General features: G+C 40.2%; 1 protein-coding gene across 3 annotated transcripts in view; it reads left to right on the forward strand.

Annotated features, from left to right (window-relative positions):
* Positions 1-1453: 1453 nt before the first annotated feature.
* The window catches only part of GALNT17 (polypeptide N-acetylgalactosaminyltransferase 17), a 564215-nt gene continuing 538077 nt past the window's right edge, over positions 1454-27591 (forward strand). The window contains exons 1-3 of one of the 3 annotated variants that reach the window (XM_044286563.1): positions 1454-1635; positions 2053-2104; positions 2560-2871. In XM_044286563.1, the coding sequence (XP_044142498.1) occupies positions 2634-2871 (238 nt within the window). In that variant the 5' untranslated portion in view covers positions 1454-1635; positions 2053-2104; positions 2560-2633. Of the gene's footprint in view, positions 2105-2534; positions 2872-27591 lie in introns of all 3 variants that reach the window. The other 2 variants (XM_044286562.1, XM_044286561.1) reach the window with 2 other exon arrangements.

Consider the following 27591-nt stretch of genomic DNA (forward strand, 5'->3'; position numbering starts at 1 on the left):
AGAAAGCCACAGTTTTTTTTCCCCCAAAACACAATTTGTGTTTAAACACCATCTGCCCTGAAAACGCATAATAAATCAGGTGGCTCAGTGTGATTTTTAATGTGTTGTTTTAACGCTGTCAACCTGCATTTACCCATAGTGACACAAAGTAAAATTGTATCATTGTTGTCAGAGCTTGGGGGGGGAGAGAAAATGCAAGAATTGATAAAAAAAAAATCAAAAAGAGATAACATTTTACAAAAAATTCTGATTTCTAGCAGAATAAAGGGAGATAATATACTAATTGTCAGGGCAATTGGGGCAACTTTGGGTCAGGTATAATCGATTCAGTTCCGAACAGAACTTTTTGGCTTATATCTAGTCCAACCCTAATCCATCTTCAATATTTCTCTGTAAAAACTTATTGCAAGGGTTTTCTGACTTACATACGTATATGACGAAAAATTCCCTAGGCAGCAAACATGATCAAATAATAAAAGAATGAATACTCAGCTATTTCAACCCCACCACTTCCAGTGTTGTGACTTCGATCCTTCCTGCCAGATCGGCTGCAGCAATGGCTTCTCTGTATACTTTACATGACTGATCTAGCCAGTCACTGGCCTCAGTGGTCATGTGCTGCTTAGTGTTGATTAGCTGCAGCAATGTCTGAGGTACAGGCACATCACTGCTGCTGTCAAGAAGATGACATAAGCAGCTGGGGTGATCTGTGGGGTGAAAGTGGCCAGGGATAAAATTGGTAGGTATACATTATTTTACTTTACAATAGTTGCTGGATACAGGGAATAAAAAATAAAAAAATGTCAGATAATGTCAGATAACCATAACCGAGCAGTTTTCCCTGAACATAATAAAATGCCTTATTTGGACAATTCATTTATAGATCATGTAATTTCGTAATATCCAGTTTGTACAAGCAATTCATTAACAACAGATAAACTAGATAGACAGACAGTTAACTAGCGGTGTATGTCATAATAATACTAATAGGAGCCAAAATACATTTATTTATAAAAAAAAATATTTAGAATTTTGTATTATACTTTTTTATACTGATATTCAAATAGTTTACTACAGCATCTATATATCTATTATCTATCTACCTTTAATTCCTTCCTAGAATGAAAACTTTCCACTCATTTGTGTAGGTTAGCTATTATTATACAATATGACATTCCTATATGGGTGCCTGTAATAAAGGAGAAGAAGAGTGCACATCCTATCTATCTATCTATCTATCTATCTATCTTCACATATTACAGATGTGACTAATAATAGTAATGTGCTCAGCTCTGTGCATTTCATTGCTGCCTGCCCTACCCTATTGCTGCTGACAAATGCCCAATAACACTGAGTAAACAAAGCCTTGTTGTGAGCCCTGAATGTATCCAGCTGCAGATCCATGCATCCAGACCACATTTTCCTTGCAGCCCTTTTGTAGGCATGTAAACTGGGATTCAGGCAGCACACAGGAGGATGTCTCTGCACAGAAATAACCAGCTAAGAGAAATGGGAGCACAGAGGAGAGCAGCTTCTTCCAATAACATCAGCAAGCTTCTTCAGCAGCAGCAGTGCCAGGAAGAAGGCACCACTATCACCATCACCTGAGTCTGCTGCTTCCCATGGACTGATAGGGTAAGCAGTGCTGAGCAGGAGACTATCATACACTAGAATGAGATAGAAGGGTCGTTGCTGTGCTGAGGGTGAGATCAGTAGTTCATTTCTACAGAAGCTTTGCCGCATTGTCAATTTTCCCTGCAATACTCTCTTCCCACATTCACACTTTGTGTTGCCATGAAGACTGCTCCTCAGCTATATGCATCATTATAGTTACTCCGTGTCCTCTGCAAAGAGAATGCTGCCAAGGATTCTGCACTTGCCTTTATCATTACTACAGTTATTTCCAGCCACAGCTTCCTTGAGGAACCACTAGGAAACTTTACAGGCTGCTGTATTCCTTGCCTAGTCTTGTGATGTGTGCCTGCGTCTTCTACTGCACTTCCATGGTGGGAGATCTTTTATTGCAATCTCTACGCTTCTGTTCCTCTCCAGGACTGCCATTGAAGTACGGTACTATCATGTGTGCTGACTTTTTTTGGACCTGGTAAGTAAATAATTCAAATGACTGGAAGACTAGCCATGAGCAATTAAGGTACATATGCTTGTGTGGCAACCATCCCCTATGGAATAGTATTTTTGCTTCAGTTCCTCATCTTGATCGAATACCTGGAAAACCAGCTCTGCTTCACTGTGGATGCTGCAAGGTCTAGATTGTTGCCCAGTTTGTAAACTTTCATTGTGAAGCATTGAGAGCTTGCTGAGGATGCAGATAGCCATCCACAAATGTTTCTGTAGGCATCAGCTCCTGCTCAGTGCACATTGATTGGTTGGCCAGCTCTGGATTCAAGATCTGAAATCAGTTCTCTGTCAGATGGTGTTCTTCCCACTGTTAATGCCAACAAAGTTTTTTCAGTCACTAGTCATAATATTACTGAGTAACTCTTTTTGGAATTAAACATTTTTCATGTACACAGGGATGTTTACTTGTTTCCCAACCAGCTTAGACATTGACAAGACACCCAGAATTAAAACCTGTTCAAGGGGAAACTGAAGATCCAAGACTGAGGAGGTTGATGGCTTCTCTTAGAAGAGTTAAAATCTTGCTGGTGTTGAACCTGATTGCGGTTGCTGGATTTGTTCTGTTTTTGGCCAAGTGTAGACCAATTACTGTGAAAGGTGGGGAGTCTTTCCATGAGATCCATCCAAGGGCAGAGGTGACAAACTTCTCCACCCATGGAATCAGCCCTATCCAGGAAGCAGTGCTGAAAAGGCTCTCCCTTTTAGAGGACATCGTCTACAGACAGCTCAATGGTAGGACTGCATGAGAATATATAATCTAATATAATATTTTGTGGATTTGTAAAATGTCTGGTAGATGTTGTTTTCAAGTTGGAAATGCTTTTTTTTTTATCCTATGTCTGTTGTGCTCATACTTCTGTCTCACAACCTGGCCAACTCTCACATTGGATATGTGGTATATCATACTTCTATGTATAATGAATGTGAACCCCCTGCTTCATCCTTAAATATCATGTTTCCATTACATATTTCATTTGCAGTATTGGATCTCTTGCCATAATACTCAGTAAGGAAATCTTCATCTAAAGTCTTCTAGCTTAATCCATTTTTGTACTGGTAGATGCATTAAAACATATCATTATAGGCTATTTTACAGATTTTATATTTATTTTGTTTAGTCAGATTGAGTGTTTGCCCATAGTAATTACATTTCAGTTGGGAGAAATACCCAAGTCCCTGTAGTTGCAGATAAATAGCTTTTACCTTAAATCATTCCAGTAAGAATATGCTGCAGGTGCAGTAAGTAATTATGTTATCATTAAATATTCATATAGTGAACTTCATAAACTCAATATCTACTCTTCTGTAAATAATGATGCAGCACATTAAGCAGGGTATGGTCTTTTATTTCACTTTTTCTGAGATAGAATATAGTGACTATAGCTTTACTCCATGCAAGGTTACATTATAGTCTACTATTAATGTATTATCCAAATCTATAATAATATGATGACAAAAAATGATGTGAAATATTACATTGCATTTCTGTGTGTGTGTGTGTGTAAGTGTGTGAAATGAGGTGTTGGTTTAGGGGGGTTGAGAGCACAGGCGTGAGGAGTGTCCATCTCTCTAGAGAACCCTTTATGTCCATGCCTTACATGGCCAGTCCATTGATTTTCGAGGACACTGTGTATTGCTTAATTTCCCCTGAGGTGGTATTGCAGAGGAATTGGTCATTTGCTGCTGGGTTCACAGTTTACAGATCATCCCTGAATGTGCCAATGGCAGGACACCTTCTTATTAGCCTGTGGACCCTTGCAACAAAAAGTGTATTAAAATGTTATATTATTTAATAATAATGTAGGGAAAGGCATTGTATCTATTGGTTGCTATGGGTAGCATTAATCAAGATGATATTTATTAAGTTATATGTGTTTCTTACCATTTATACCGTTTTCCACAGATCTGTGTGCAGATTCCAATCATATTACTCCATGTGGTTAGTAGGGCTCACAATCTAAGTTACACACACACCTTATCAACATCTTATCTGTGGCTCTGTTCTTAGACCTCATGCACACGACCGTTGTGGGCATCCGTGGCTGTTGTGCCATTTTCCGTTTTTTTTTTTCGCAGACCCATTTTTTTCGCAGACTAAATCGTTTTGCAGCCGCATCCGTGATCCGTGTTTCCTGTCCGTCAAAAAAATAGGACCTGTCCTATTTTTTTTACGGAGAACGGTTCACGGACCTATTCAAGTCAATGGGTCCGTGAAAAAACATGGATGCACACAAGATTGGCATCCGCGTCCGTGGTCCGTGGCCGTAGGCTACTTTCACACAAACGGATCCGAAGATCCGTCTGCATAAAAGCTTTTTCAGAGCTGAGTTTTCACTTCGTGAAAACTCAGATCCGACAGTATATTCTAACACAGAGGTGTTCCCATAGTGATGGGGACGCTTCTAGTTAGAATATACTTTGAACTGTGTACATGACTGCCCCCTGCTGCCTGGCAGCACCCGATCTCTTACAGGGGGCTGTGATCCGGACAATTAACCCCTCAGGTGCTGCACCTGAGGGGTTAATTGTGCGTATCATAGCCCCCTGTAAGAGATCATGTGCTGCCAGGCAGGAGGGGGCACATCCCCCTCCCTCCCCAGTTTTAAATTCATTGGTGGCTAGTGGGCCCCCTCCCTCCCTTGCATTTAACACATTGGTGGCCAGTGTCAGACATCGCAGCTCACAGTTAAGTATTTACGCTTCTAAAAATTGCTAAGTAACCATGGCAACCAGGACTGCAGTAGCATCCTGGTTGCCATGGTTACTGATCGGAGCCCCAGCGATTAAACTGGGACTCCGATCGGTACTCTCTGCTGCCACCAATGATAGGGGGGAAATTTTAATTTGGAGGGGGAGGGGGGGGGGCACTGGCCACCAATTAATCCACAGTACTACAGGGGAGGGAGGGGAGGCCGGCCGCACTGGCCACCAATGTGTTAACTACAGGGGAGGGAGGGGGAGCCGGCCGCACTGGCCACCAATGTGTTAACTACAGGGGAGGGAGGGGGGGCCGGCCGCACTGGCCACCAATGTGTTAACTACAGGGGAGGGAGGTGGGGCCGCACTGGCCACCAATGAGTTAAATACAGGGTGGGAGGGGGGTCTGCCCCCTGCTGCCTGGCAGCACCTGCCAGCGCAGCAGGGGGCAGTCATGTACACAGTTCTTTTAGTATATTCTAACTTGAAGCGTCCCCATCACCATGGAAATGCCTCTGTGTTAGAATATACTGTTGGATCTGAGTTTCACGATCTAACTTAAATCTGATGGTATATTCTAACATAGAGGCGTTCCCATGGTGATGGGGACGCTTCAAGTTAAAATATTCCATCGGATTGGAGAAAACTCCGATCTGATGGTATAAAAGGGACTCCTGACTTTACATTGAAAGTCAATGGGGATGGATCCTTTTGCAATTGCACCATATTGTGTCAACGTCAAACAGATCCGTCCCCATTGACTTGCATTGTAATTCAGGACAGATCAGTTTGGCTCTGCACGGCCAGACGGACACCAAAACGTGGATCCTCCAAAAATCAAGGAAGACCCACTGACGAAAAAAAGGTCACGGATCACGGACCTACGGACCCCATTTTTGCGGACCTTAAAAAAAAACGGTTGTGTGCATGAGGCCTTAAAGTACTGAAGGAAAAAAGAACACCCAAAGGAAACCCACACCAGCATGGAGAGAACACTCAGAACTCCCTGGAATAGTGTATGTCATTGCTGTAACCAAACAGTTCTAATCTTAGAGGAATAAAGACAACCTCCTGGCTGTAATGCAAGATCTGCAAAAAGGCCCTCAGTGTCACCAACTACCGTAGTTATAATGCTAGTGTCTTCATATGTAGCAGAGGGTCTCATGGGAGGCCTAAACATGGTAGCCTGGGTAAGATTGCAACCTCTGCATGCCGATAACTATGCCCTAGTGTCATTCCTGAATACATAAAAGAGCTAATTTCATAAGTTACCAAGTGGGCCTATTTCATGTGTTTTCTGAAGTGCTGAAGGAAACTGGAAAACTCACATAAGCATTGGGAGAGCATACAAAGTCTTGGTAATATTAGTCAAACTTCATAATTTTGTGTTTCTAAAAATGTGCCATTGTTAGTGTGGTTAACATGAATGTATTAGAGAGTAGCTATTAAATGTGCAATGTAATGTGATGAAATCCACTGCAATAAGTATTTTGCTATTGTATAATGCTCTACAGAAAGCTATAGTAGAACTAGTAGACAGCATGTACAGCAATATCATTACCTGCAATGGCCACAGAGCAGTGTTTGCATTTTAACAGTTCTCATTTAATACATTATTCCTAGTATATTATAAGCCTTGCGACACAGTACTTTGCTGGATATAGTGAAAATGTAAATATTTGATTCTTTACTACAAGTAATGTGCTAGTGTTGATGTGGTGACCCAAATCAAAACCAGTTATGTTCTTGCTGCTAGCCTGGGCTGTTAGCCAATAAAATAAAAATAAAAATAAATGAATCTTGGTCCGGTATTTCAGTAAATTGAATCTGCTTTTATTACTGCTAAGCAAGCTGTACAGTATTTTGTGATATATAGCGCTGCAATCTAAGGGAACACAAAGTAAGACCTTTATGTCAATGGTCCAGCTTCAGCCTAAGAATAATCAATACATCCATCCATGTTTCCTATGTCTCCCATGCTCTACATAAGACTGTGTGATTTTGATGTGTCTTGCCTTATTAGCATAACTGCAAGAGAAGCTCAGTATGCAGATTAGTAAAAAAAAAAAAAAAAAGCAGAATTTTGATAAAGTGACACTTACATTGAGCTTTGTAAGCTTTCTGGAGATATAATTAACTACCTTCTTCTTGAAGTGGGGGTGTAATAAGAAAGGCATAATGGTCTGTAAAGCTTTCTTCTCCAGTTAAACTGATGATTAACAAATAATTAGTACAAAAATTAAAAGGTCAGTATCAAGTATGGGATTCTGAAATGATGGATGTGGAATGTTCATATTACTGAATTTCAATTAGGTGATTATTCACAAATATAGTTAGATATATTTCAACACAATAAATATAATATCAGCCTTAATGTTTCCATTTTAAATTAGCACAAAATAGATTTTAGCTCAGAACCAAGACCTGAATCAACTATAATTCAAGTATGATGTAAGTATAATCAATGTCCTATCGGCAAAAATAAAAATTGCCTCAAGATCATATAAATTACTTCTTTACTTCTGGATCCCCCCCAACCACACACGCACACACACACACAAACTAATGCATACCAATGGATTTTACTGCCGGTGATTGCCGCACTACACTCAGACCTCCGTATTTCCTTCTAAACATTCATAATGGAGGCCACTAAAAGTCTGAATGTCTATGAACTAAAAAGTCTAAAGCTACCCATACACTTAAAGAGGACCTTTCACCATTCCTGACATTCCTGTTTTAATATCTTCATGCATTCCCCACGTACTAACAATTCTAGAGCATCTATTCTTATGGCTCTATGATGTGCCGTTTTCTTTCTTATTTCTACTAGAAGTTATGAATGAACTGCATTAGCTTTTAGTAAGAGTACAGAGGGGAGGTAACCAGTTGGGGGTGTGTACCTGCACAGTCTGAGTACGGCAGCACTGATTGGATAGAGTCAGACTGTGCAGGTACACCCCCCCCCTTTCCCAAGTGGTTACCTCCCCTCTGTACCCTTACTGAAGGCTAATAGCAATTCATATATAACTTCTAGTAGAAATAACAGAGGGATTGCACAACATACAGACATAAGAATAGATGCTCCAGAATTGTTATTACACGGGGAATGCATGTAGCTATTAAAACAGTCCTAGATTGGTCAATATCAATCTACATATGTTAGAACGCTGTGATCAACCATTAAGAATAAACATATAGTTGGCATGCACACGATATCTGTGTTAGAAACACACAGTACCACCATTTGCCTTGTTTGAATGAAACATGACACCTTTTATTGCGATAGTTCATTGTATGTAACGCTATCTATCTGTAACTGATTGATGGACAATCAGTCAATCTTTATTTTCATAGAAAGAGACTTTATACTACTTTATAAGACCTTTATATTTGTTATACTGTTCCTTAAAATATAAATAAATTGTTCATAAAGAAAAAAGTTGCATGAAATGAGCAATTTTGGCCAACCGTTGTTCAACAGTTGTATTGATGGCAGGAAATGTGATGTTAGGTTGAAATTTTTTTGGGGGGAACTCAAAAAGAGATTTGGTCAGCACTTCAGTGCACGTGGTAAGGAGATGATCCCGGTGTTTATGAAAATCAATTCCCTGCACTTGGCGTTTCTTTAAATCACTACATTTTTATTCACATAATACGAATTGTTACACTAGGAAATATTTTGGCCCGTCCTGAGCCTTTTAATATTTTTCTGCTGTTGTTGCCCGTTGTATGGTAAGATCTGCCAAATATGGGCAGTGATTTGCCACATTGTGCAAGTCCACTATCTTGTTTTCATTTCTTTTCTTTAATTGTCCTCCTGATCTGCAAGATTAGTCTAGCATCTTCTTTGTATGGCCAACTTAAGGGACACGGTATTGAAGATCTTGTTGTTTTCAGCTTGGCTTTTCATGTTTTATAGATTTTCTTAGGAGGATAAAAGATGCTTTAGAAACCTACAGATATGATACATATATTAAATGGCGTAGGCTAAATGTTCCAGAGTAATGTGCCATTTGAATCATTTGATGCAACTGGGAAGAGATTTTTCTCCTCAGTTTCTCCATGTTGATTGCAAGTGGTGAACAGTTTTGACTATAATTGTGAAAGCTAGGGATAACAGAAAGTCACAATATAATTGTCTGTGAACATTTAAATAAAATAAGTGGGAACATTTTCATTCTTTTCTCATTGAAATGTCCCCAAATACGAAAGGGATGAGTACAAAGAAGGTAAGGTGATCTCTTATGAAAAGTGAAAGCTTTTAGGCTGAAGCCAGTTGCATTGCATTTAGGTTAGACAACACATAATTCCAAGTTTTGCTAGACAAATTTGCAGTGCCATCACGATAAAGCTTTTAGTGCCTGAATGAAGTATTCATTGACGGACCAATCAGCTATTCTGAGATTATGTAATTGCTGTGGTTTGCTGTAATGGGCATAAAATAATCAGTAATGGCAGAAGGATGGAATTAATTTGTGACAACTTTTTTTTATTCAGCTGTGTTTCTGAGCCATAATTACCACTTTAAGAGGTGTGGAGCAGTCATAGTTTTTGGCTCATGGTCTGAACTCCTCACTGGTAAGGGGGAGATAATACTTTTTCCTTTCTGTTTCCTATGTGAGGTTTAGTTTAGGTCTGTTGTTAGGATTTTGTCTATGGATTGCATGAAAGAAATAGGGGAAAGAATTTGTTATAGTGTGTGGAGCAGCAACAGAGAAGTGATTAGGTTGGTGTAGAAAGATGTCCCCGTGAGGGACGGAATAAAGTGAATTACTGTAGGTGTTAGTAGCCTTGCTGTGGCATTCTGCACAAGTTGAAGTCTATGCAAGTTTTTCTTAGGGAGTCCCATGTACAAGGCATTACAATCGTTCAACCGACTGCTGATCGCTGCTCCGACCAAGGCTTTCCTGAGAGGGGATTCAATGTATTTTAAGATCCTCCTCAGAAGTTTCAGCTGGTAGTGGCAGGTACTAACCACCAGATTTATGTGAGGAGCCAGGGTAATCTGGAGTCCAAGACTACTCCCAAGTCCATGACCTGTATGGCTGTCTCAGGGACAGGTCCAAAAGACAATGGCCATTGGGGCTCTGAGGGTGTAATTTCCTGGTCACTGAATGTAATACATTCAGTTTTGGTGCCATTAAGCTTTAGATGATTGGCACTCATCCATTGATTGATCTCCAAGAGACATCCGGCCAGATTGACTTGATCAACTGTACCTTTGGCAAGCCAAAAGTACAGTTGTGTATCATCCACATAAACATGAAACTGAAGATTCTGGCTCCTGATGATGTCGGCCAATGGTCTCAGATAAATGTTAAACAAGACTGGAGATAGTGTCGAGCCTTGTGGTACTCCACAGGACAGTGGGAGATTGGCTGAGTGAAATGCCCCCAGCTTCACTCATTGTATCCTGTCCTGGAAAAATGAGACCATCCATGCCAAGGTCTTTCCATCTAGTCCGGCTACCACTTTCAACCGGTTCAGTAACACTTGATGGTCAATAGTGTCAAAAGCGGGTGATAGGTCCAGAAGGACTAGGACCATAGAGTCAATCTGGTCTAATGCCATCAGTACCCCTTCCGTGTCGGAATCCCGACTGGAATCGTCAAGAATGTGATTGGCCTCCAGATATCCCTGTAATTGTGCAACAACCTCCCTCTCACCTATCTTTGCAGCAAACGGCAGTCCCAAAATCGGTCTAAGGTTACTCAGATCGGTCACAGGTAGCACCGGTTTCTTAGGCAGGGGTGTTACCACTGCCTGCTTCAGAATAGCCGGCACCCGACCACTGGAAAAGGAGCTATTTATAATGTCTCAAATGTATGGTGCTATTGCAACCACAGCGGACTTCACCACGGCCGCCGGCCTTGGGTCTAGAGGCGAGGAGGAGGATCTGAGAGCACCAATGATTTCAATCGTTCTCTCCTCAGAGATGGGCTGAAATTCTGTGAGGGAATAGGGTAAGGTTGAGAGTGAAGAAGAAAGTGTCTCGTCCGTCCTATGAACCGTTAGGATATTGTCCTTAACTTTCTGGATTTTTTCAGAAAAGTAGTCGGCCATTTGCTGGCACAGTGCTTGAGAGTGCTCTGTCGTTGCAATCTTACATCTAGGATTGGCTAGTTCTTTAGCCACTTTGAAAAGTTCTCTGGAGTTGTCAGCTGAATTGCCTATTTTATTTCAGTGGTATGTACTTTTGGTATTTTTAATATTATCTCTGTACTTTCTCATACTTATTTTGTATTTCATTTTGGTGTCTTCTATGGGATTTTTTTCTCCAGGCCTTTTTTAAAGGGCTCTAATAGTCTTTTTATCCTCTCTTAATTCAGCAGTGAAACAAGGTGGGTTTTTATTAGGGAGACGAGGTTGCTGTTTATGTTTCATAGGTGCTAAGGTGTTTAGTGTAGCCTCTATATGCCACGGCTGAGGATGGGGGAAAATCCTCAGCCGTGCGATGCCAGATGATGTTATGGCTGCTCGGCCAGGACAACAGGATAGGGAGCAGGTCACCTCCTACAGCGTCCCTAACCTGACCCTAACTCCTATCTGCATGGGCCGACCTTAAAGGTAGGAGGACCCATGCGCATGAACCTAGGAGCCCTGACTTACCCTCCGTCCGGTCCCTAGCTAGGAGTCTGGGTAAGACAACCTACTCCTCCTAGGCACGGAGGAGCAGGAGTCTCAATGGCCAAGCTGCTGGAAAAGGGGGAACATAAACAGCTCTATGGATATGGCAGGTGAACAAGGAGTTCCACCTACCTGCCACAGCCTTGCTGACTGGATCCCTGTGCTGGCAAGGTGAAGATCACAACGCATCCACACACAGGGACCCAGATCCATAGCTGCACAAAATCACAAGGAAACATCAAATAGACATCACACATAACTGGACATAAACTTAAATGTGACATAATGGTTATGACCACAGGGGTGGCTCTCACTGGCAGGTAGAAAATACAGGAGGCTGCTCCAGCAAAGCATGGCTGAAGCAACCTCCAGACCTGGGAAAACAGTGAGGCTTTATAGGCCAAGAAGCCACACCCCACAGTCGGACACACCCAGTGACACACACACACTGGGAAGGGAGTTAACCCTTCCAGCACCAGAGAAGGGAAACACACATTAAAGGGAAAGTGTCCAACTCACTAACACACACTGTGGCTGTTGCCGCAGGCAACGACATGGGTGGCACTCATGTCCTGGGAGTCAGCCCGAAGGCCGGGACACTGCCACCACATGTACAACAACGACCAAACATTGCCACGGACAACCACAGTGAAGGGAAGGGTCAGTGCACGCCACACATAAAACCAAGTGTACACTCACACACACACCTAACAGAAAGGTTGCTAGGTGCAACCGCATGCCATGCAGCAAGCTGCCCAGCACCGCTCAGGCTGCTTTGCAGAAACCAACTCATACAACAGGTTGCCCGCGGCAACCACAAGCGAGACCACACACCAGCGGCCCTCATCTGTGATTGAACACCAAAAACAAACCGCAGGCAACCGCATGCGGTTGAGGAGTCACGGTCATGGCCATGGCCGTGACACTATACAATCATTAAAAGCTGTTAGCTTTGCTTCTGTGGATGGAGCAGAATAAATCTATATTCAGATTCTCCTTAAAGCTGTTGCCAAATTCCTCCAAATTAAGAATTTTCTAATTTCTTTGTTGGGTGAGAGTCTTATCTCTCACTGGAAAATGGGGAGCTTTTTTATAGGGGGGATAGTTTGAGTAAAAAGTATATTTTTGTGATCAGTCCACAACATTTCATGTATGGTTTGGACCTGTATCTTCACCCCAGATGTCAGAATCCAGTCCAGGATGTGGCCGCCCCTGTGAGTCGGGGAGGTCACCTCCTGCATGAAGCCAATTGTCTCAAGGGATGTTAATAATTGCTGGGTTCAGATGTTGGACACATCATTGGTCCAGCAATTTATGTCGCCCACAATGATGTTCTTCTAACTATCTAGGAAGGCCGATGTGGCCAATTCCAGCAGTTCATCATCAAATCCTGTTTTTAAATCTGGGGGGTGGTAGACAATATAGATTGAGAAGGCTTCTTCTGGCATTTGATAGCTAGGTGTTAGAAAGTTTTGAAAATTGGGCTATTCTTAATGGCTGTCATCATTAGATGCTCACGAAAGACCATTGTAACACCTCCACCTCTAGTGGCCATGTCTATGTGAAGAATTTTGTATTGAGAACATGACAGAAAGATCTTTGTAGGAGACCTGTGGGGGAGCTTTCGAGGGGTCCTCTGCAATGTGGTTGAGTGGCTGAAGATACAAGTATTGTACTCACAGTGATTGTTGGATTTATAGAAGGTTTATCTGGTTCAGGAATTTTGGCAGTTCTTTTAGGTTACAGAGAGTAAGACAGAACATTCAAATTAGAAGGCCCATCGAAATGGAAAATTATGTTCCTTGATCAGTGAGGGGATGCAGAGCAGCACATACAGATAATGGGGGTCATTTATTCAATATTTTGGCATTAAAATGTCACAATTTGTGACTTTTTTGCTCAAAGCAAAGACAGACTTGAACATGTCACAAAAACATAGCAAATTATAAATTACACCCAATGTTTTTATAAAGAGTTCAGACAATAATTACTCTCCTGTTTGCAAATGAAGTCAGAAGTAGCAGGAATTTAAATGTATAAATTACACATTTTGCTGAATCTTTTCCCACAAAACTATATAGCCATCTGTTCAGCTTCTCCTCAATAACACACTGCCTGCAGATTGTATTGCATTTCATGGTGGCACGTCTTCTGTAGTAATCCTATAGAATAACACCAGACATACACTAGAACAGATCTAATATGCATGGCTGTATTCAGTATCTATGTGACACAGGTCGAAATTATGGCACCTACAGAAATATTGTACTTCCATGTGTCTGTGCCTAACAAATTTGTAAAAGGGAATATTAATTATTGACATTTTGGGTAATCTTAATAATTAATATGGATAAATAGGCGTGAATTGTCTTTTGATAACTCTGCCTATTTATAAATAAATACAACTACCTCTATTAGCTAATTGTCTAACTCAGTGTTTCCCAACCAGTGTGCCTCCAGCTGTTGCAAAACTACAACTCCCAGCATGCCCAGACAGCCTTTGGCTGTCTGGGCATGCTGGGAGTTGTAGTTTTGCAACAGCTGGAGGCGCACTGGTTGGGAAACACTGGTCTAACTAACTAACTAGCTACCTCTGTTGCCTTTACTCTACACTGAACTAAACTATGTGCGACTTACTGCTACAATGAAGGAGTATACACTGTATGTTATAATTAGAATAAATAAATATTTATTACACAATACAAATATAGTCTATTATGCTATATCTATAAATATTTATATATACATATAGATTCACACACCACAGTACAGTAATAGCACTACAAAAAACACCTAGCTACACTACACAGTACAATAATTTACACAATTCCACCACACAAATCTACCTAGATAGCACACCTACATACACACATAAATATTAGCAGCCCACCCTCCTAGCACTACATTGTCCCTATGGGGATACAAAGGGTTAACCACAATATAATGCTGACTGCTGCAGGGTGACATAAGGGGTGAAGTGGTTAATTCTTGGGGTATAAGATATCCAGAGATCAGGGGTACAGAAGGCAGGGGTTAGTTAGAAATGTTCCTGCAGAGATGAACGGGGTAAATCCGGGGTGACACAGGGAGGGCTGCTGCAGGGCAGCAAGGGTTAATGCTCTGCAGGGACAAGGCAATTCAGGGTAAGGGGTATTCAGGGCAGGGGTAATTGGGGCAGTTATGGGGTACTCAGAAAATACAATATTTTAAATGCTTATGTTCAGTTAGTTTGGTAATTTGTGCATATGGAACAAGAAAGTTATAGCTTTTCTCAAGTTAAATAAGTCCCCAGGCCCTGACGGACTAACTAACGAATATTATAAAGTGTTTTCCCCAGCTTTGTCAGAACACATGAGAGAATGCTTTCAACAATTTCTTAAGGGTCACCCCATCCTTAAAGAAATGTTATCGTCCATGATCCCCTGATACCCTGGCAAATTTTCACCCCATATCCCTACTCAATCCGGATTTAAAGGTCTTTTCTAAATTATTGTCCAACTGACTAGTAGATATCCTACCCAACTTAGTTAATAATGACCAAGTGGGATTTGTGAAAAATAGACAGACATCAGATGTCACGAGAAGACTTATGGACCTTCTGGATATCATTGATAGACGTGGAGTGCCTTCTCTGCTCCTTTCTCTGGACGCAGAGAAGGCATTCGATAGAGTTAACTGGAGTTTTTTGAGGGCCACGTTACTTAAATTTGACTTCCAGGGCAGTTTTCTCACTGCTTTATTTGCATTGTACTCTCGTCCTAATGCTTCAATCTACACCTTCCGTTGTCTATCAACTATGTTTGACATCACTAATGGTACTCGTCAGGGTTGTCCCATGTCCCCACTCATTTTTGCTTTAATTATGGAACCCCTAGTGGAGAGCATTAGAACCTCTCAGGCCATTACCGGCATTATAACCTATGGGGCAAAGCACAAAATTGGCCTGTTTGCTGATGACACCATTTTGTTTATGACACGACCTTCTGTCTCATTACCAGCAGTTATAGAGATACTCAATCTTTTTAGCAAAGTGTCCTACTATAAGATTAATGTAAATAAGTATCAAATACTCCCTATAAACTTGGGACAAGCTGAACTTAAAACTTTGAAAGCTAAGTTTCATTTTCAATGGGTCAAAGATAGTCTCCCATATTTAGGTATAACATTATCTTACACCCCCTTCCACATTATTCCAATTTAATGACCTTGTTTTATTGGAGGAGATTAAGATAAAACTTACTTCCTATAGAATGTTTGGTATCTCATGGCTAGGTAGAATTGCTGTATTCAAAATGATGATTTTCTAAAAATTCTCTACACCTTTAAGAATGTATCAATTTATGTTCCTTCATCTTACATCAGAATGCTGTAAACCATGATTATGACGTTTGTATGGAATGGAAGGAGGGCTATGGTAAAGACGGATGTCTTATTTTCCATGTGTCTTGAGGTGGGGTGAATTGCCCTTCTCTATCACTATACTATAAATCAGTAATTTTAGCCCATTTGAAATCACTTTGGATGAGAGATATCTCAATGAGATGGGTTCAAATTGAACTAGGAATGCTGAAAGATCATGATATCTCACATTGTTTTGTATGCGCATCTTAATTTTGTATCACATAATAAATCCCCCTTTCTAACCTACACATATAAAGCTATTATACGATTGTGGCTAGACCCATCGATTCATGGCCTTTTTATCCCAGTGGACGTATTAGATTTGCCCATAGTCATTTTTTTATTATTTATTCCAGGCCTTCCTGTATCAAATTGGACCAATAAGGGCATAATTTATTTGAGAGATGTTGGTGACCCTGAGCTGTTTCAATTCTCTACCTTAGTCACAAAAATATGATTTATCAGATCTAGACTTCTTTATATATCTGCAATTGAGACACATGGTTAAAGTAAGGGTCAATGTCCCTCCCAATATTTCCCAACTCTCTATATTACCGTTGTGGCTGACGAATCCTAACTCTATTTCACACAACATTTCCTTTTGTTATAGAAATATATTGGAAGAGGGAGATAGGACAGTGACTAATAAAAATCAGTGGCACAGAGACTTAAACCAGATCTTTTCAGATGATCAATGGCAGTCTACTCTCTCATCTATTTCAAAATTTTCTAAATGTACTTCTCATCTTAAGACACATCGAAATATCTTTTGTAGATTGTATTTTACCCCGATCTGCCTTTTCCAAATATTTCCAGGCACTTCAAACACATTATGGAGATGTGGTAGAGAGGAAGGTACTGTGGGGACTCTCTCTGGTAGACAGGATTAGACGCAGTATAGAGGCAACAACAAGTTGTTTGGATCAGTTCAATGTTTTATTCACACTTTAGGCAAGTGACAAAAGAAGCAGTCATATTCAAACAAAAAGTCACCTTGTGGTGTTAGTGGTAATTCACACCCTGCGGCAATTCTGCCTCAAAGAGTCCTTGCTGATAGCAGCACCAACCTGTTTTCACACCAAACAGGTATTAAGCCTTCATCCAGACACAAGGTTCCCAGATCCCAACACAGAGACCTGGCTTCTGAGCCCAGCTGCCTATTTAAGGACAGCCAGGTGCTGCCAAAACCCCGGACCGGAGTTTAAAATCCAGTCCGGTATTTGACCTCACCTGGCTGGAAATCAGCCCAGCCGGGAGGAAAATACCTGTTTTCCCAGACCAAACCTCTCACTGTGTCACAGTACTTATATTCACATGTGGCGGGATTGCACTCATATAAAGAGAATCTGGATTCAGAAATTCTTAATATTATCCAAACTGTGTCAATTTCCTCTTGACCCAGATCCATCCCTGGCTCTACTTTCATTGGGAATAGATAGGTTTTCTTTTTTTGCATATCACTATTATTTATCATATGTGCATAGCAGTGAGAAAAAAAAATTGCAGCTTATTGGAAGCAAAATGTACCCCTGCACATATCCAACATTATTCAATCTGTGAATGAGCAGTGCTGGTATGAAAAAATGTCTGCTTCAGCCTTTGACTACCTTTATAAATATCGTTCTAGGTGGGAGTTATGGACCATATCTATTTTTTATAAACCAGGATATTAGTGTATATGTACTCTTAAATTTATATTTGAAAAAAAAAATAACTATGTGAATAAAATATATACAGTTGCCTCTCTGGTATGACTCTGAAATACTATATAACAATTGCCAAATGTAGATTGTACTTCACATTCGACTGATGTGATCTATCCCTCTTGTTGTTCAAAAGGTACTATTTCTCTTGTTTTCGTTTCTTTTTTTTTTGTCCTTATGTATAACATGTAAATTAATACCATGTCAATATCATTTACTAAATCAATAAAAACAATGTTTCAGAAAAATAGAAACTTAAAGTAAATTAGTTAGAATAATGTACTCTGTATTTATAGATAATAATATGGATTTTGTTTTAAACACATTGGGCAAATTTATCTTTGTTCTATGTGAGTCTTCTGGTGTAAAAGTTAAAAACTATGCCACAAGTTCAGTTTTGTAAGAAAATGCACGACTTTGACCCCTTTTTGCCACTTTTCAAAAAATGTGGGTTGGGCATGGGTGGGATAGGGGATGTCTCTCCATTATGACTTAGTCAACTTAAGATACAGCATCGTTGAGATAAATTATATCTTGCAAGATCGTGCTGCAGCAGACCACTCTACCACTGTCTGAGATAATTAGTGTCAGAAAGAGGGAAAGAATGTCACAGATGTGTGTCATGGTCTGGTGTAATGGACCATGACACTTTTGCCATGCATGCTTGTTGCTGGTGGCACCATGTTGTTTTAGCATGTTTTGACACTTCCCCTTTAAGTTTTGTGTTCCTTCCCATTCTGGTGTTTTCAGTGGTTAGGTTGTGTACAAGGTGGATCTGGGTGTGGCCTCATGGCTCTTCCTATACTGATGTTGTGAGCCTGAGGTCATTTGTATGTCTGCCTTTGTTTGAGAGGAAGCTTTGCTCCTCTGTGGATGTTTCACCTGTTTGTGAGGGCCTCCTTGTGGAACATCAAGGTCTATAGCGATGTCTCCCTATGTTCTCCTCCTTATCCTCTATTTTACCTGTTGTTATGTTTGGTGGTGGTGTATGTTCTGGGGTTGTTGTACGTCTAGTTGTTGTTCCGTGTCTGGTCAGTGTTTGGTGTATTCTGTCCGGCGTGGATGCTAGATGTTCCCCTGTTTGTCTGTTCCTCCAGAGGGGGGGTCAGGGGTTTCCCGGAGGGGGGACCTAAAGTCAGCAAGCAACATGTTGTTCCACCCAGTCGTTCCAGTGTGTGTTGTTATCTGTCAATCTGGGTTTTGCTCACTTTCTTTCCTTTCCCTTTGTTGCCAGGCCTGTGGGAGACTCCGGTTCATCCGTGTCATATATGAACCAGTTGTCTCTTATTCCTGTCTCCTATTTCAGGGATCTTTAGGGCCCAGGTTTTTGGAGTTTGAGCCCCCTACCATCGAAGCTGGCTAATACAGTTAGGAGGTCAGGGATTGGATTAGGGTGGCGTTAGGTGGTCTCTTGCTCCCTTATCCCAGTATCCTGGCCTGGTGGCATTCCATTCTCCCCTGACATTGTAGGGTGGGGGGTTTCCCCCCACTCCCCACCATGACAAATAACACTCCTCCTATAGAAAAGTGAAGTAGTTGCCACCTCCTTGTCGAGCCACTCTAAATTAGCATATATGGCACATTTTCTGGGGGACCATAGCTGCAAAATTAGGTGGTGCAGGAAGATAATAAATACATTGCATGACTCAGGGGGGCAGTAGGATTTAGCTGGTATAGATATTTAATGATGTTCCAAATTATGACAGATGCTCTTTAATTAAACTCACTCCAATGAAATGTCAACAGCTTTCTTGGAGTGAAAGTATTTTACTTGTAAAAGTATTTTACTTGTTTTCAAGACACAGATCCAATTTGTATAAATGGCTTTTCAAGATCACTTCCGTTAGAGGACTGGACTAACAACAATTTCCATTAGCCATGGGTTTGGTGAATAAGAAAGTAACCATTTTTGGCAGTAATTTTTGGCTGGATCTCACAGGCTGTCACGGAAGGCAGACATCATGCCTAAAGGAGGGCATTGGGCTGCCTTCCCTGCCATCGGGTCCCTGTCACAGCAGCGCGGAGACCCGATAGCCACCCAGCACCCGGCAGGATACCGCACGTGCTGTGGTCAATGCTGACCGCAGCAGTGCAAGGGTTAATGCGCCAGCATCAGTGTTTTCACCTATGCCAGGGTATGCCGCAGGACCCGGATGTCAGTGACTGCCGGGTCCGTGTTACTGATTACCATATATGGTCCCTAAGTCCTGGCCAGATATGATGTACATGTACATCATGGGTCCTTATGGGGTTAAAGGTATTGAAAAGATTAACACTATGGAGAGCACGTCTCAAAATTATAGTATAACAAAGGATTTTCAGAGCCTTATTTTCCATCAACAATTCAAATAGTTGATTCAAGAAAAAGACTTTAGTACATTGAGATTTATGGATTGGTCATGTAGCTTCTGGATCTTCCAAAGAAGCATTGTGGCGTCCTTTAGTTTCATGATTCATCATGATTCATTTATAGTTACACTGCTAACACATTAGGTTAGTCAACCAATGGCAAAAACAGAAAGACGATCTACATTTCTCTGAATATGTCTCTAAATAATGGAGAATTTATGCTGGAAATACAATAGTTGTCTGAGCTGTGCTCATATAATATTTACAGTCATAGGCAGAATTTCTGACCCGGAGTTCTCAGCAGTTTATTATTCTAGCAGAAGTGACTGAAATTAACATCAAAGTAATTAATAGCAAATTAAAGTAATTGTAGGTGCAGGCTTGGATAGAATGTTGATTAGATAGTAATTCATTCGCTGTTTTACAAACCTAGTCCAGACTGCATACAATAGTATAATAAAGATCTGTGAAGCTTTACACAAGGAATAAAGATAATGGCTTCTGAGAAGTATGTACAGTCGTGGCCAAAAGTTTTAAGAATGACACAAATATTAGTTTTCACAAAGTTTGCTGCTAAACTGCTTTTAGTTCTTTGTTTCAGTTGTTTCTGTGATGTAGTGAAATATAATTACACGAACTTCATACGTTTGAAAGGCTTTTATCGACAATTACATGACATTTATGCAAAGAGTCAGTATTTGCAGTGTTGGCCCTTCTTTTTCAGGACATCTGCAATTCGACTGGGCATGCTCTCAATTAACTTCTGGGCCAATTCCTGACTGATAGCAACCCATTCTTTCATAATCACTTCTTGGAGTTTGTCAGAATTAGTGTTTTTTTGTCTGTCCACCCGCCTCTTGAGGATTGACCACAAGTTCTCAATGGGATTAAGATCTGGGGAGTTTCCAGGCCATGGACCCAAAATGTTGACGTTTTGGTCCCCGAGCCACTTAGTTATGACTTTTGCCTTATGGCACGGTGCTCCATCGTGCTGGAAAATGCATTGTTCTTCACCAAACTGTTGTTGGATTGTTGGAAGAAGTTGCTGTTGGAGGGTGTTTTGATACCATTCTTTATTCATGGCTGTGTTTTGGGGCAAAATTGTGAGTGAGGCCACTCCCTTGGATGCTTTACTGTTGGCATGACACACGACTGATGGTAGCGCTCACCTTTTCTTCTCCGGACAAGCCTTTTTCCTGATGCCCCAAACAATCGGAAAGAGGCTTCATCGGAGAATATGACTTTGCCCCAGTCCTCAGCAGTCCATTCACCATATTTTCTGCAGAAGATCAATCTGTCCCTGATGTGTTTTTTTGGGAGAGAAGTGGCTTCTTTGCTGGCCTTCTTGTCACCAGGCCATCTTCCAAAAGTCTTCGCCTCACTGTGCGTGCAGATGTGCTCACACCTGCCTGCTGCCATTCCTGAGCAAGCTCTGCGCTGGTGGCACTCCGATCCCGCAGCTGAATCCTCTTTAGGAGACGATCCTGGCGCTTGCTGGACTTTCTTGGACGCCCTGAAGCCTTCTTAACAAGAATTGAACCTCTTTCCTTGAAGTTCTTGATGATCCTATACATTGTTGATTGAGGTGCAATCTTAGTAGCCACAATATCCTTGCCTGTGAAGCTATTGTTATGCAACGCAATGATGGCTGCACATGTTTCTTTGCAGGTCACCATGGTTAACAATGGAAGAACAATGATTTCAAGCATCAACCTCCTTTTAGCAGGTTAAGTCTGCCATTTTAACTCAATCACCCTGACATAATGATCTCCAGCCTTGTGCTCGTCAACATTCTCACCTGAGTTAACAAGACGATTACTGAAATGATCTCAGCAGGTCCTTTAATGACAGCAATGAAATGCAGTGGAAAGGTTTTTTGGGGATAAAGAAGGACTATGCAATTCATCTGATCACTCTTCATAACATTCTGGAGTATATGCAAATTGCTTTTATAAAAACTTAAGCAGCAACTTTTCCAATTTCCAATATTTATGTAATTCTCAAAACTTTTGGCCACGACTGTACTGTACTTTCATGAATGGTACTTGCAGTATCTGTGAATAAAATGGACCAACTGTTCAGAACACATTGCTGTCTGATCTACCTCATTGCTCATGGTTACCACTGTCCCCCCCAGAGGGTGCATCCCCTAACTGTGTCCCATTTATGCAAGTAGTTTTAAATGGTTATTTTCCTCTCAGACACTGGTGGCATGTCGTAGGATGTGCCACCAATGTAATATAGGTGTGTGTCCCACCTCTGGGACCCTTTCTTATGTCCAGTATGTGCCCCCTAAAGTTAATAACAGCATAATGTGCATGCACAACCATCCTCCATTCACAGCTGGCTCAACTATTTGTGGCAGTCCCCTATCGGTGAATAGAGAGGTGGCCGTGCATGCGGGTACTCTTTCAATTCACAGCTATAGCCGAAAATAGCCAAGAGAGCTCCTTCACTTTGGGGTCTCTGTTATGAAGATAGGAGTGGTTCCCAGAGGTGGGACCTGCAACTATCTGACATTGGTGGCTAGAGAGCTTACTAGAAGATGGCTTTCACTACAGATTACATTATGCACCTTTCTAACAGGTCAGAGAATAAAAATCTTTGTGGGAGTGCTACTTTAAGCGTATAGTAGGTTCACATCCCTGGAAATTGACTCTAATAGTCTGTTCCAGCAGAGAAACGGACTAGCAGAGTTACCATATCCAGCATAGCCGTAAAGCTATCAGGTCCCCAGTGGATCGTCTTATAGTCAATGGGGGGCCAGTAGTGCCTGGCAGTATTTGGCTATACTGGGTATGGTAACTCTGGTAGTCTGTTTCGGCAGAGGACTATTGGAGTTAATTGCCTGAGGTGTGAACCCACCCTAAGACATGTTGGACACTTTTGTTGAACTTTATTCCACTTCTAAGTTGGCTTACTTTACACTAAAGTTTTGCAACCAAATTGTGTGCATGTTGTTGCATGTAGAAGTCAAACCCCTTCTACATAAGCCATGATGGCCCCTTTTCCACTAAACCATGCCTCCTGTGCAAGAAATGCCTAAAACGTATAATAAATGTCTAAAGCATGAACACCAATACAAAATAACATTAGCAGCATGTTCAGCACTTCCGTATTCTACACGTCTCCGTTCGGCGCAGACATATTGACTATGCAGCATGTTCAGCTACACAGGAATTCTAAGGGCATATCACCTTTGGAGTATTTGCAATTATAAATTGTTCCCACTTTTTATATACATATTTTAAAAGCCTATATAACACTTACACAATTTTGCTGCTCCTTCCAATTCATAATACTTAGTATTGTATGTACAGTATGTACAGTATGTTCTCCTGCTTAAATTAAAGGGAATCTGTCCATTTTCAGGCAGCATGTTATAGTGCAGGAGGGGTTGAGCAGATTTATATATAGTTTTGCTGGAAAAGCTTTAGTAGAACATGTAATTTATTCATTTAAATCTCTGCTCTTTCTGAGCTCAGTAGCCAAGTGAGCGATATTATCAGTGACTGACACCTATCTCTGTATGCACACTTTTTCATGGAAAGTTGTCAGTCGATGATAAGATCACCTGTATGTGAATAAAGTTCTTCTAAATCTTTTCCCACAAAACTGTATATCAATCTGCTCAGCTCCTCCTGCTCTATAACATTATTTCTACAACCTGCTCTGCATTTTATGGTGACGGGTTCTCTTTAGCCCACCTTGACATGGTTGTTATTTTGTAAGTGTTTTTATTAGTATTTGCATGTCAAAAACAGGAGTGACTTCAAAACACAGAAAAGATGTTCATCAACCCACTATGCTTTTTCTCTTTAGGGTTCACAAATACTGCTAAATATACTGACCATGTGAAATTGTCCGAAGGCTAAGTAAGGAAGTGACTAGTGTTGAGTGAATCTAAGTCCACAAAGTGGAGTACGATCCGAATTTTAGGTTACATTTGATTCACTGCAAATCTATTTAACCTTAAATTGTGCAACAACAACAAAAAAAAACAATCATTCTTACCTGCTCCATTTGCTCGCGACGGGGCCAGCCGCCACCATCTTGCTTGAAGATCTTGCACAAAATACTGTGCGCGGTGATATATGACGACACCACACGGGCCGGCGTGTTGATGTTATCTCGGGCCACGTGAGCAGATGGATTGGGTAAGTATGATTTTATTTTATTTTACACCATGTTATATATATATCAGATGCCATGATCATGTATGACTGCGTCGCCTGAGGGGTACAAAATGACAGGGAGTGGTGCAACCGATGCTCCCTGTTATTGCACCCACTACTTACAAAGAAATGTACTTCATGACAAAGTAATTAGTCACAAATCAATTTTTTTTGTAAAATTCGGCAAAGCAGCAGAATCTCATTTTCCAATGCTTCGTTCATCTCTAGATGCGACCAATAGGGCATCATCGTTCACCTGCCTGCTAATAATTAAAGTGTTGCAAGGTCTGAAAAACTGTGGGTCCACTCAGAATTTTTATTCATTGACCTTCTGCTGCCTATATCTAACATTTAATACAAACAGGAAGTCAAAACCCTATCTACTGTACCACAACTCTGAAATGGTTTAATTAACCCTTTCCTGACAGTGATTTTCCATTTTTGGGTTTTTCATATTTTTACTCCCTGCCTTCTAAAAGCCATAGCGTTTCAATCTTTCCATTCACATGAGGTCATTTTTTGTAATTGCGCCATTTAACATTCCATACAAAGTATTAGAAATTGGTATACAATGTATTGGGAATACAGTGTATTACACATTTTTGGGATAAAAATGCAAATGTAGCATTGTTTTACAGGTTTTGTTTTTATGGCATTCACTGAAATGATGCAATATCTTTATTCTGATGATCAGTGCAAGTTCAGTGATACCAAATTTATATTGTTTTTTGTTAAATTTCAAAAAAGAAAATAAAAAAACTTTTAAAAAGGACATTTTCTATATTGCCAAATTTTGACACCAATAAAGCCCTATCCCTCTAAGTGGCCACTCTGAGGGGTTAACTGCAATGTTTAATGACCTGACATCTGCTGTACATGTATGGGGTAAATGGGGTAAAGCAATGGCTGGTAACCCTATAGTGATTTTTAAGGACACAGTATAAAATTATGAGGATTATAATGGTCACCTGAACTTGTTCAGCAAATCACTGGAATGTCTGTATTCCCACACTTGATAAGTTGAATATTAGATGTCATTTTTGGTTTCCGCTACCTCTTTTCATATTTCTTTGCTGCAAAGAGCAATTTTAAAATATTGGTAGCCAATGACAAAATCAGAATCCATTTTTTTATTTTAAATTTTGTCATTGCAGTATGAAAAGAATTATTTAATCTGATTTGTTTCTAAATTCTCTAGCCTCACTCATTGAGATTAGAAGTCAGCATGTGGGATTCAAAGGCCTTGTAACATTTCATATTACAAACTGTATATTATCACATTTAGCAGCTAGTTGAACAATATTGCACTTGCTATAATGATAACAGATGACTTAATTTTGCAGTCAATAATTACATGACTAAGGTTGCGGTCACAATTTTTATTTATTTATTTATTTATTTATTTGCAATATGAGGTTCTCTCTGCTATTGATATGAACTGGTTGAAAAATGGATGACAAATTGATATTAGCTTTCATCAGTTTGCATCAGTTTTCCAATCCATCACTTTTCGACAGAACCTGGAGATTTGTAAACTTGGCACTAGCCCATAGAAATGTAAAGGATGAACTGATGGATCAATTACAATTCTTTGTTCAATGAAATATAAAGTATAATGAAAATAAATAAATATTAAAACATATTAAATGCTGGGAAGAAATAAAATGTTAAAGTGACCCTCTGGTTTAAGAAAAAACGTTCACATTAACTGGGTACATGGTGACCTCTTTTTCATCTTTTTAGTTGCAAGTCTACTAATTCTCTGACCCCTCTTCTGCCATCCAAGATTCTCAAATTACCCGATACACACACTGTGCATAGGTAGACCAAAACATTTCCACCTTGTCTATACCTGCTCTTGTATTGGCCAGCAATGCTCACAGATAATACTGGCCAGACCAGATGTGATGGTGTATGTTCATGGGCTTAGCCTATATTGTCTAAATTATAATCTTTGAGCTTGATGGCCCAAATGCCCAGTGAGATATCTTCTCCTATTATGCACATGCACAAAGACAAACTAAATTGGCTGAATTCTTCATTCTGCTGTTGCTCGTGCAGGGTATGGTCTTTTAGAATTTTGCATCACTGTAGGTATAGGGCACACGTCAGGACTTATAAATGAACCCCAATACAAATGTGCTTGCTCTTCAATTCTGAGAGGTGTCTCTTCTTATTGGTTTGCAGTGCCTGTGCCGGTGCTTCACTTGTTGGATCTGTTTTACTATAGCAATATTCTGCATTGATTATTTTTAGATAAAGTTAGTTTTATTGTGTCACACTATTAACCCAGTGGATGCTTTGTAAATATAATCAAATGCTTATTGTGTTTACATTGTATCACACCATTGATCAAATACATTTTTTGAGATATGTGAACAGAAAATCAATGCTTAAAAAATATTTCCTCACACAGATGGTGCTTCTGTGGTTATGATCCAGATCCAGAATCAATCCAACTAAATTGATACCAATACCAAAATATATGCATTTTAAATAAATCTGATGCACCCAGGTTCTGTGAGATGTTTGCTGATCCACTGGTCCATAGATATATAGAAGAACAAAATCACAGCACTCCCAGGGTAAAATCCAAATGTAGCTGTGCTTATTAATCCATGTCCATGTGACATTTAAGAAAGGTTCTGAAACATTGCATGGACATGGATTTATAAACACAGCTAGATTTGAACTTTACTCTTGGAGTGCTGCAATTTTTTTTAAATTATATTATATACTGTACATATATATATATATATATATATATATATATAACACTCCATTTGATATAAACTGCATATTATTAATAAAGGTGATACACATTTGCTCTGTGACTTAATAAACAATGTAGCTGAAAACTAAAAATAAAAAATATCTTAGAAATGAATAAATACATTTTGTCAATAAATGATAAACGAGTGTGCATTTTTTATACACTAGATGGAAATTTTAACCAGAGATATCAGCTAGTATTTCTAGTGATTAGTGACAAATATCACTTTCATATTGGGTGAATTTGCCCTCCACATAGCATTATACGTATACTCAATAAAAATGTGCCTTATACCTACAGTACAGTGAGTAGAGATGAGGGAAGTTCTCTAAAATTCAATTCAGCTGATTTGCCAAATTTTACAACAAAAATAGCTTTGTGACATGCATTGCTTTGTAAATAGAGGGTGCAATGACAGGGAATGGTGATTGTGCCGCCCTTATCATTGAACCCCTCAGATGCTGCGTTCATTGCTGATCGCAGCATCTGAGATCCATATTAAAGCATTTTAGTTTTTGCAATACATTTTTTTTTATTGTACTTACCTCATCCATTTGATCATGAAGAGGCCCCAGTGGCCACCTTGCTAAAAGATCCACTGCGAAATCTTGTATGGGGCACAATGAAAATATCACGTCAGCCGGTGTGGTAACATCATTTAGCGCAATATCTTCAAGCAAGTCTGAGACAATCCCTTTGCATGGTCTCAGGGAAGTGAGTATAG

Source organism: Bufo gargarizans, chromosome 3 (genome assembly GCF_014858855.1).
Source record: "Bufo gargarizans isolate SCDJY-AF-19 chromosome 3, ASM1485885v1, whole genome shotgun sequence".
NCBI classification, from domain to species: domain Eukaryota; kingdom Metazoa; phylum Chordata; class Amphibia; order Anura; family Bufonidae; genus Bufo; species Bufo gargarizans.